Source organism: Pelophylax lessonae (assembly GCF_965119305.1).
Source record: "Pelophylax lessonae genome assembly, chromosome: 10".
NCBI lineage: Eukaryota > Metazoa > Chordata > Amphibia > Anura > Ranidae > Pelophylax > Pelophylax lessonae.
In genome coordinates this window covers 149,561,024-149,572,127 of record NC_138777.1, presented here as the reverse complement: position 1 = coordinate 149,572,127, position 11,104 = coordinate 149,561,024, and the positions used below count along the sequence as shown (strand labels likewise).

Genomic DNA, 11,104 nt, shown 5'->3' with positions numbered 1-11,104 from the left:
TCCGTACCTTATGCAGAATAGCAATGGATACCGACCTTACCCACCCATTGTTCCATTTTTGCTCTTTCTCACTCTTTTGGGGTGTACCCTCATTTAAAATTTGTGAAAAGAAGCAGTGTTGGCTACCTCGTCCTCCTCCTCAGGGCCAGATTAATGTAGGGTCTATTGGAGCTGCAGCTCCAGGCCCCTACCTTTTATATAGGCCCCGGGTTGGCCATATTCACTGTTACCGCTCTTCTGTCACTTGTAAACACAGAAGTCTGGCTTCTATGCTCGCTTCCCCAGGCAGCACCCTCAGAACCTCCCCACACAGCGTGAAGGCCGGACAAGGAGGGACAGTTGGCGATGCATGGATGTGTTTATGGGCTTCAGAGACAGCATCCCATGTTGAATTAGGCATGCATGGCTGCACCCTTCCTCCTCTGGGTGCATGGCAAGGCACGGCCCTAAGGCCCTTCAAAATCCTCAGCACCAAGCCCATGATGCTGTTAATCCGGCCCTGGTCCTCCTCCACCGCCGCTTCCACCTACACCGCCCATAGGTGTGCGCAGCCTATTGCATTAAGGTGTGCACCCCAAAGTTGAAATACACATGCATGTGTTTGCCAGCAGGGAGAGTAATGTATCGGGGCCATGTACCTGTAGGCAAGGAGAAATAGAGCAGAGCAGGTCCCAGGGAGATCTTTCCCATCTCCTCACTGGCAATGCTATGTGCCCTAGGTGATTAGGGTGTGCCCAGGCACACCCAGCACACCCTGTGCGCACGCCTATGACACCGCCACATCCACCACCACCTCAACCTCCCTCCTACTCCATATGGGCCTCGTCCTTCAGAGATGAAGAAGAACATTGTTTTATTTTTCTGTTTTTTTTTGTTGTTTTAAGTTATTTCCCTATCCACATTTGTTTGCAGAGCACTTGCCATGCTCTTAATTACGTTTTGCTGCCATTTGCAGCACTCTAGCCCTTTCCTTTGGTGTTTTAGAGCCATTTTAGTGCCTTAAAGTTCGGGTCCCCATTGACTTCAATGGGGTTCGGTGTCCGGGAAAAGTTCGGTAAAAGTCCGGGACACGGACCCGGACTTTTTTTTAAAGTTCGGCCGAACCCGTCGAACACGGACATCTAGGTGTTCGCTCAACCCTAATCATGGGCATTAGCCAGCCCACAGTTTCAAGGGTGTTCATGTTGGTCATTAATGCCATAGTGGATATAGTGCCCAATTTTATCCACTGGCCACAGAATGAAAATGAGTGGAATGAAGTCAAGTTGGGTTTCTACCGGCGGGCACACATGCCGCAAATCCTAGGGGCAATCGATGGCACCCACATAGCCATTAGGCCCCCAAGGAGCCACGAAAGTGAATACCGGAACCGCAAGCAGTACCACTCCGTGAACGTCCAATTAGTGTGTGACGCCAAACAGCGCATCATGAGTGTCAACACTGGTCACCCAGGGTCGTGCCATGATTCCAGTATGTTAAGAACAAGTACTCTGTACGAGGTGTTTGAAAGTGGACAAATGCCCGAAGGGTGGCTTATTGGTAAAGTATTTTGTCTTAACAACATAAACTGTAAGATTACATAGACATAGGAATAAGCTACATCGGTGTACACCCTGATTTAAGCAAAGCCTACCTAAAATGGATGTGTTAGGAGTTGTCAGGCTGTTCACACACAACCAGATCAGCAGCTTAGCAGCTCACAAAAGAAAGATTTGCAAAGTTGTCTTTGAGTCCAATGAAGGTGGTTAACCAATGTGTAAATGGTGTCCTCTAGCCACCCAAAGAAAACCTACAAATGATTCCAATGGTATTGCCATATCCCCAAAGTACTTTGCATAAGTGAGTCAATATTGGTTTCCTCACTCTAGTTGCAGATATATTCCAGAAGTAAGACCTAGGCTAATGTAATAGGAACAAAATAGGGGCCAAGTTGGAACTTGCAAGAGAAACCCACCACTTTGTGTGTCCTTTTTCCCATTTGTATTAGTGATTTAGGCAGTTAGACAGAGTTGAGATGTTTCATATGATTTTTTGCAAACAGACGAGCAGGTTGTTTAGTAAAATGCCTAATTGTCTCCCATTTTGAGGAGTCATCTAAAGTCACATGATAGGAAGAACTAATGTATATTTTTCTTATTTTTCAGGGGATGCTGGTTACCCGCAGCTGACGTGGCTGATGGCTCCAATCAGGTACCCCCAGGGCCCAGCAGAGAGGAATTACAACAGGGCCTTGCGGAGAAGCCGGAGTATCATTGAGTTGACCATAGGTCTTCTCAAGTCCCGGTTTCTCTGCTTGGCCCGGCCTGGGGGTGAACTCCTGTACTCTCCTACAAAGGCTTCCAAGATCATCCTGGCGTGCTGCGTGTTGCACAACATGTGCGTTGCCCGGGATGATTCTTGGGAGCTGACGGAGGAGAGGGAGCCAGAGGTCCGTCAGCCGGCGGCCCCCAGGCGGCGGAGCACCGCTGCCGGTATGGCCACCCGGAATACCCTGGTTGCTAGCCACTTTACATGTAAGTACTGTAACCGGTCAAGATAGGGCATGTGTATTAATTAGCTAGTTAGCAGAGGTGCCACTCACAGGGAGACAGAGGGTGATTATCATCTGCCAATGACACTTGCCATTGTAGATAAAGTGTAGTCAACATTGGTAAAATTGTGTTACTTGAGCAAAAACATGCACCTCTAACCATAAACATGTTGGTATTGTGAATAGTGTAAAGGGCTGAGAAGAGCTGGCAGGTGTTTATTTGTGTCTATGCCACCTGTGTAGTTATTGATAACATGAACGGCTGCTTGGTATCTTATGGTGTTGTAATTTTCCAGAACATCAACATCTTGGAATCATGGCACGTACCATGGGAAGCCTGTGGTGATGGGCTGTCTGGCGTCACAGGTGTGTATTCAAATGTTTACATTAATGATTTCTGGTTTGTGTAAGTTGGCATAAAATGTGTTATTTCACTCGTGATGTCGAAATTAAATGAAGTTCAGAATGAAGCAAACAGGCATTAAGATGTGATTTTCATTATGAAATGTCTTATCCTTTGTTTTATTTTTCCAGGAGTGGTACTGCTTGCGGGTGTAGGTGGTAGAAACCCACCTTGATGGACTCCACTCATTTTCTTTTGTGGTCAGTGGATATTTGGTAAGGCACATGGCCAATGACCAACATGAACACCCTGGAACTTCGAAAGTGGCTTGGAAGCTGACCAGCAAACTTGCCATGCCTGTCCCCTATGAGCTGGTAGAGGTGCAGAATGGATTCTGAACTCTGCCGGAAGTTGTGGAAGACATCAGAATCCCGTAGCCATGGAGCAAAGATCGTGGTCTGGCGCTGTAAAGGCACACGGACTGGAGAGTGACAATATTCTTTTGCTGCATCCCTCCTTCTGCTGTCATTCTCAAATAAATAAATACATTAGAATTGAACATGTGTTTTTTTGTTTTGTGTGGGTGCCTACAGACAAAAGGGCCATCCACACTGTAAGATTTAGAGAAGACTTTATCCTTCAGATTGACATTTTCTATGTAGTGCAAGGGCCTGCCTGATTGCATCCAAATTGAAAGTGTTGAGGTTTGAGCTTATATTATATGGTTTGGTTAAGTCTACAGGAAAAAGTCTAGACAAATTGTTAGTGTATGGCCCATTAAGCTGCCAAGGCCGGAGTTTTGCACTTTGCATGCTGCTTGTACTGGTGATGTGAGGGGTTGTAATGTAGAGTAGGGATGTGACAGTGTTGTGTTGAGGTGTGAGGCAAATGTAGTGTTGGACTATGAGGGTCTGTGTTGTTGAAATATGGAGAGAGTCCAATATCAGACACCTATGTTTATTGGTCAAGAAATTGTAAGAACCATGGTAAATATGTAAAGAATTGCATCTCGATAAAACTAGGACCACACTCATAAAATCAAAATTGTGTTGTTTCCATTGATGTGCTTGAAATTTGGGTAGGACACCCCCCCCCCCCAAATTCAAGATAGTTTAAAAAAACTGTTTAAAAAAATGAGAGTGAAAAGAGATCCCAAGTGTAGTGATGTGATTTGAACCCATGACGTTGTTAACTGCAGTGAAGTTGCAAAGCGCTTAGCTATTGTGCAGAATAAAGCTGTATGGTGGAAAAAAAGGAGTGTGTTAAGGCTAAAAAGCACATATAGCTAAAGAACTAAACATTGTATGGAATGTGGGAAGAAGACCATGGTAAAATTGTGAGGTTTCATCTTGCCCTGAAGTAGGGTAGGGGTTTGGTCACTTGCCTTTGGTACTTTCCTTCATAAGATCGATTCGACACACAGACAAGATCAAAAAAACACTTAAAATGGTGTAAGCTTGCAAGCGCTTCTGAGTGTAACATTATTTAGCAATATATATGATGTAATCCGTTACATTTTAGCAATATAAACAAAAAAAGAAAATAAAAAAAGTAGGTGGAGATGGTAAGCCTCGAACCTACAGCAGAGGGAGATGAATTACAGACATGTGATGTGTGCACTAATCCACTAGCCCACATCGCTATGTGAAACTGCTATAAGCACGAAGACATAAGTTTGCGAATTGGCGAAGCCGCGATCGTAAGTGAATCCCGCTGACGGCGGAATTCATTATTGCTGTTTTACTCGCCAATTCGCCGCAGCGCCAGTTAATTGATTTGAACGCGGCGAAACTGAAACACGTCATAGATGTTTGAAGCTGCAGTTTCTTTAAATCCGGCCCTTTATGTTTTTTGTCATGTCTGTCTTGTTTCCTGTTAATGCACTGATTGTATTCACCAATAATCCTATCTTGCACGGGTGTTACTAAATCCCAATATTTTTATCAATAAAATGTCTATGTTTAACACACCAAGAGCCTCAGATATTACTGCTGACTAAATTAACCCTCTTTCTTCTGTGGCCTATACAGAAACACTTTACATATGCTAGTTCCGGGTTAAGCCAGCCCAATATATAATCAAATATATAAAGGCATAAACATAGACTACACAAAATTTATTACTCCCTAAAACCACCTTATATGTCCTTTTTCTGCCAGCAGCATATCGAGAGCAATACGATTCTGCCAGGCTACCAACGAAGTTGCATCCAGTATGCTGGCTAGTCCTTTAAGAGCGTCTCGGGTATAGGTCACAAACCTTTGCTGGTTATAGTAGATGTAATTTATCCAGTCAACATTCTTGTTGGCCTGTACCCATAGGAAGATGGAGGTGAGTGCGGCTAATACTTGGTTCTGTGCTTTGAACTCATCAGGGACTCCTCGTGGCACTCCGATGGAATCAACATAGACTCGATTGTCAAAAGATCCTCGAGGTGTTTCTCTTTTCATGCGAAAGCGGTGCTTCTCCAACCGAGGCATTTTTACTTCAGCACCTACAGGTATCATATAAAAGGGAAGAAGCAAGTGTGTTAAAGCACAGCTCCCTTTCCACCTGGAAGGGAGTTTAGGCCTAAGCTTCATATCCCCGCATAACCACCATACATCAGCTAATTGCTTCTCCTGATCCTCAAACCATGTCTGTTGGTAAGGTGAACTTGTGATAAGTACGTTCTGGGGGCAGTAAGACAAGGGTAGCTCCCCTCGTTGTTGTCCTGTCTCATCAGTACTGATGAAACAAGTAAAATTTCCGGGAACTACTCTAATTAATAGGGGCACACTCCACATTTTAGTTGTCGGGTATAACTCCCGCTCATTTTTGCACTGGTCATCTGTTACATTCTCTTTAAACATCATTATTATACACGTCAAATCTGTTTCGTCAGCCAGGAAGGGGACTGTTGCTAAGTAGGGTCGTGAGTTGGCACACGAAATGCAATTTCCCTGCTCCTTACTTTTAGTAGTCCATCTAACCCATTTTATTCATTCATTCTTATCCCCATATCCTGTTTCAATACTTAGTTGTTCTTTGTAGGCAAAATCTGTTTTAAATAGGTATTCAGATTTAGTATCAGGAAGATTTAAGTCGGGGTTTACTGGGAGTGATGTTGGAGGAGTATTAGGTGTGACTTGGATTCTCTTTCTCATCAAAAGGTCTGATCCGTAGTTCCATAGGACAGCTATTCCTAAACCATAATCTCCAGAGTCAGTGCTTTTAGGATTTTTTAAGGTTACAGTCAAAAAGTTATGGTTATAGCCCGTGTAAGTAAATTGACTTATTGACAGTCTGGATACCAAATCCTTTTTACTCTCATGGACTACAGCACCTTTGTTGTAATATCCTAACTTATCTGTTGTCCACCATACATTACTCCAGGATGAACAGGTGGGGTATCCGCACAGATATCTCTCATATTTTTTACTATTATACCTTAAATTCCAATTACTGGGGCAGTAGTTAATGCTACAGATATCAATTTGCATCATTGTGGTAACCCCCTCATTGACCGTCATAGTATATACTCCATCTTTGTCCCCTCTTTTTATCTCTCTTTTTGTCATGATCTGGGTAGATCAGAGCTCCCGTGCTGGACTACGAAAAACACCCGCTAACTGCCCAATACCCACACCCACTTAAACTATATACAAAACACACTACTCGTCTTGGAGTAAAAATGGCCGACATGGCCTTTTATTAAATAACAAATATAAAATTATGAAATAACAATATAACAATAATAATAATAACAATAACCCAGATCTATGTTTGTGGTCCTTGACAGTACCATGTAAAAACCAACTTCTGTGTCTGGGTCACCATTTGGCTTGGTCACTTCCCCAGCCGCTAAGCACCGCCTCGGGGACTAACACAGCCGACCCAGACACCCCACCTGTACAATTTAGAGGACGCCATACCTCGGATGGGTCCCCACCATTTTTCCCAAAAACCAGTTTGCTGAACCCCTGTCAAGGACCCCAAACCGCCAACTTCAGCAGCAAAATATAACACACCCCAAAAACAACAATCCAACTGACAAACCAAAAAAGGGGCGGGAGGGAGGGACTTTTCTTCCACGCTTTCTCCTTCAGGATTGACCTGACCCCTCCTACCCTGGACCTATATTTCAACCTCTCCACCCCCTGCCTGTACCACTGACCAATAAGGTAAGTGCCCACCTGTTAGCCCACCTACTTTTGTCCCCCACTTGACCTTTACTGCACGCTTCCCTTTCTCACCCATTCATGTATGCCCTATGCCTAGTCCCTTCTCTCCTGTCGCCGGGCATGTCTTGATCTGGGTAGATCAGAGCTCCCGTGCTGGACTACGAAAAACACCCGCTAACTGCCCAATACCCACACCCACTTAAACTATATACAAAACACACTACTCGTCTTGGAGTAAAAATGGCCGACATGGCCTTTTATTAAATAACAAATATAAAATTATGAAATAACAATATAACAATAATAATAATAACAATAACCCAGATCTATGTTTGTGGTCCTTGACAGTACCATGTAAAAACCAACTTCTGTGTCTGGGTCACCATTTGACTTGGTCACTTCCCCAGCCGCTAAGCACCGCCTCGGGGACTAACACAGCCGACCCAGACACCCCACCTGTACAATTTAGAGGACGCCATACCTCGGATGGGTCCCCACCATTTTTCCCAAAAACCAGTTTGCTGAACCCCTGTCAAGGACCCCAAACCGCCACAGCGCCACAAGTGTGACCCCTTACACTTGTGCGCCCCTCCACACCCTCAAGGCCCGGTGGATCCCGTCCTCCAAACCCAAGAACCACAGGTCAGTGCCAATAGCATTGAGATGGACCCCATCCCCACGAAGGAACTGCCACGTATCGCTCTCCAGCTCCAGATGCCGCACCACCAGGCCACCATTCCTGCTGACGAATCTCCCCACCTCCTTGTTCACTTTAATACGGGCCTTATTAAGTTTGTCGACTGAACGAGCCGACCGCCACGAAGTGCGGGCCACAATGTCGGACCACACCACCAGCATATCAGGGAAGGAAGTGCGAAGCCTCAAAAAGTCGAACTTCACATCCCGAATGAGCTCACGCATAGAGCGGAGACCCAAATCATTCCCGCCCACATGCAAAACAAGGATATCCGGGGCCCTGTCCAACCTGGCAAAGCGGGAGACTTCCGGCATGACCCTGCTCCACAGCATGCCAGGCACACCTATCCACCTGACCCTGCCATCCTCCCGGGGAACTCCCAACTGTCTACCATTAGGCCTGACCTCCGCCCGCCTGGCCCCCCAGAAGACATACGAATGGCCGAGGATCCAAATCAGACACTGCCGGACACCCGCAAAAAGAAACAAAGACAGTGCACCCTACACCCAACGCACACATACAACACAACCAAACAGACACGAAAATTACGCAGAAAACACACACAAACAGGCCCCTATAACCCCTCCGTAGGGGCTACTGCACCAGGTGGGGCCTGACGTAGGACCGGAACCTGTGCGACTCCCACCGCCCAATGCGCCGGACCACGTCCTCTCCCAAACCCCAACGGGCCGCCTCTGTGGCCGCCCCGATGCGAAAGGAATGGGACGCATAAGCCGCCGGGTCGAAGCCCCCGGCCAGCAAACATTTCCTAAACACCGCCACAAATTGAAACCTGGACAGGCAAGAACCGTCCAAGTGAACCAATAAGGCACCACCAACCTCAGGCCGAACCTGAAGATAACGCTCCAGAGCCCCCACCGGGCAAACATCAGCTCCGTTGCCCCGAAACAGCTCCACCCACTTACCTCTGCCCACCTGGTCCGTTTTGGACCTCCGGATACGAATCCGAACCGAGGAGGCAGTGCGCACTATGTCCTCCAGCAGCAGCCCCCCAGCCACCCTCGTCGATGGACTAACCAGTTCCCCAATCCGGAAGGCCCCAAAGAAAGCCAACAGGAAGGCTGCCCTGAACAGCAGGCCCTCATAAGATGACGAACAGATAGAGCCCAGTTTTTCCAGAACGACACCCAACACTGAAAAGGACACCGGACGCCGGGAATCGCGGCCCCGGTTACACCTCCGGTACCCCTTCAATGCCTGCCGCACGTGAAAAGCCTTGGTGAAATCCACCCCCCCTGACAACTTGAACCAAAAGGCCATGCCAGCCAGTTTCCTATCCATGGCCGCCGCCGAAACTCCCCGCCCAAAATTCATACACACAAAGTAAAGCACCAGAGCGGACACATCCACCCCCAAATCTGTCCCCCCTACCTCCTCCAAAAAGGAACGCCATTCCGCCCACGCCCTGACATACGCCTCCCAAGTCGCAGGGGACAGTGACCGCCGAATCAAAATCGCTGCTCCTCCAAGGGGACCGTCCACAAATCCCGCGGACAGGGAATCCCATGCTGCTCCGCTGCCGGCGCCAACACGCGAAACTCGGTCCACTGGAAACGAGACAAAGCATCGGCCACCTGGTTAGAAACCCCCGGAATATGCACAGCATAAATAAAAACATTGAAACGCAGACACAACAGGACCAGATGGCGCAACAGGCTAACTACCGGGGGGGAAGACGCCGAGATGTTATTGATCGCCTCCACCACCCCCATGTTGTCGCAATGAAAACGCACCTTCTTGTTGCCAAAGCCCGCCCCCCATAGAGCCACCGAAACCACAATCGGAAACAACTCCAACAACACCAAGTTACGCAGGAAACCCGCCGACCTCCAGGATTCCGGCCAAGGTTCCGCGCTCCACCGTCCTTGAAAGAATGCCCCATACCCCGCAGAACCAGCTGCGTCCGTAAATAGAGCTAAGTCCCCGTTGCTAAACGGACCGTCCATCCACAGCGAGCAGCCATTGTAAGACTCCAGAAACATATCCCAAATCCTCAGGTCCGCCCGAAGCCCCCTGGTAAGCCTCACCGAATGCCCAGGGGCCCGGACCCCTGACGTGGCCGCAGCCAAACGGCGACAAAAAATTCGCCCCATGGGAATTATCCGGCACGCGAAGTTCAACTTACCGAGTAAGGACTGTAACTCCCGCAGCGTGATCCTGCGACGACCGCTCGCCTGCCTAACCTCCTCCCTCAAACGCACCAACTTGTCCAACGGCAACCTGCATTCCATGGCCAGAGAGTCAATCGTGATGCCCAAGAAAACCAATTCCGTCACAGGGCCCTCCGTCTTGTCCGAAGCCAAAGGAACCCCAAAACGGGCGGCGATGTGTTGCAGCGTCCCCAAGAGGACCGCACAGGTCCTCGAGCCCGAGGGCCCTATGCACAAAAAGTCATCCAAATAATGGATGATGGAGCTAACCCCCGACACATCCCGAACCACCCACTCCAGAAAGGAAGAAAAGGTTTCAAAGAAGGCACACGAAATGGAACAGCCCATCGGCAAGCAGCGATCCACAAAATAAGATCCTTGCCAACGGCACCCCAACAAGTGCATACTATCGGGGTGAACTGGCAGTAAGCGAAAGGCCGCTTCCACGTCGGCCTTGGCCAACAGGGCCCCCCTACCATATTTTCGAACCCAAGAAATGGCCGCATCAAACGAGGTATAGGTAACCGCACACGCCCGCGGGTCAATACCATCGTTGACAGAGCCACCCCGCGGATAGGACAGATGGTGAATCAGGCGAAACTTGCCCGGTTCCTTCTTGGGGACCACCCCCAACGGCGAAACCACCAGCCCCGGCAACGGGGGCGAAGCAAAAGGCCCACTCATCCTGCCCAATGCCACTTCCTTAGCCAGCTTCTCCGCCACCACCTCCGGGTAAAGCCGGGTAGAACGCAAGTTGCCCGCCAAGGGCGGAATCCCCTCCAAAGAACACGGAATGCGAAAACCCTCCCGAAAACCCACTTCAAGACGGCCAGCCGCCTCCCGATCAGGGTACCTATTTAAGAACGGTACCATCCTTGCCACCCTCACCGGAGTCATCCCTCTTGCCAGGGACCTCCCCACCACGCCCCTTTCCCCGTTTGAAGCAACGGGACAGGGGGTGACTGCCGCCACATCCTGAACACTCGTGCTTAAAACGACAGGAGCTCCCAAACTTGCACGTGCCCTCGTTGAACTGCCAACACACCCCTTTCTTCTTATCGGCCGATGAACCCGAGGTCGAGGTGCCGCCGGCCCCCCCTGGAAAAAACTGACCCCCCGCCCGGGCAGACGTCATCAACTTCATCCACAGGCTGATATCCTTATGATCCCACCGGATGGAGGGCCGGACCGCCTTGCGCT

General features: G+C 48.6%; 2 protein-coding genes across 2 annotated transcripts; both read right to left on the bottom strand.

Annotated features, from left to right (window-relative positions):
* Nucleotides 1-8,327: 8,327 nt before the first annotated feature.
* On the bottom strand, nt 8,328-9,035 carry LOC309565996 (integrase/recombinase xerD homolog; the record flags this gene model as incomplete). Its single annotated transcript, XM_082271016.1, has 1 exon — nt 8,328-9,035. One exon carries the CDS (start codon nt 9,033-9,035, stop codon nt 8,328-8,330), a length of 708 nt encoding a protein of 235 aa, XP_082127142.1.
* Nucleotides 9,036-9,202: 167 nt separating this feature from the next.
* On the bottom strand, nt 9,203-10,777 carry LOC309565995 (uncharacterized protein; the record flags this gene model as incomplete). The annotated part of the gene is made up of 1 exon (XM_082271015.1): nt 9,203-10,777. One exon carries the CDS (start codon nt 10,775-10,777, stop codon nt 9,203-9,205), a length of 1,575 nt encoding a protein of 524 aa, XP_082127141.1.
* Nucleotides 10,778-11,104: the final 327 nt, after the last annotated feature.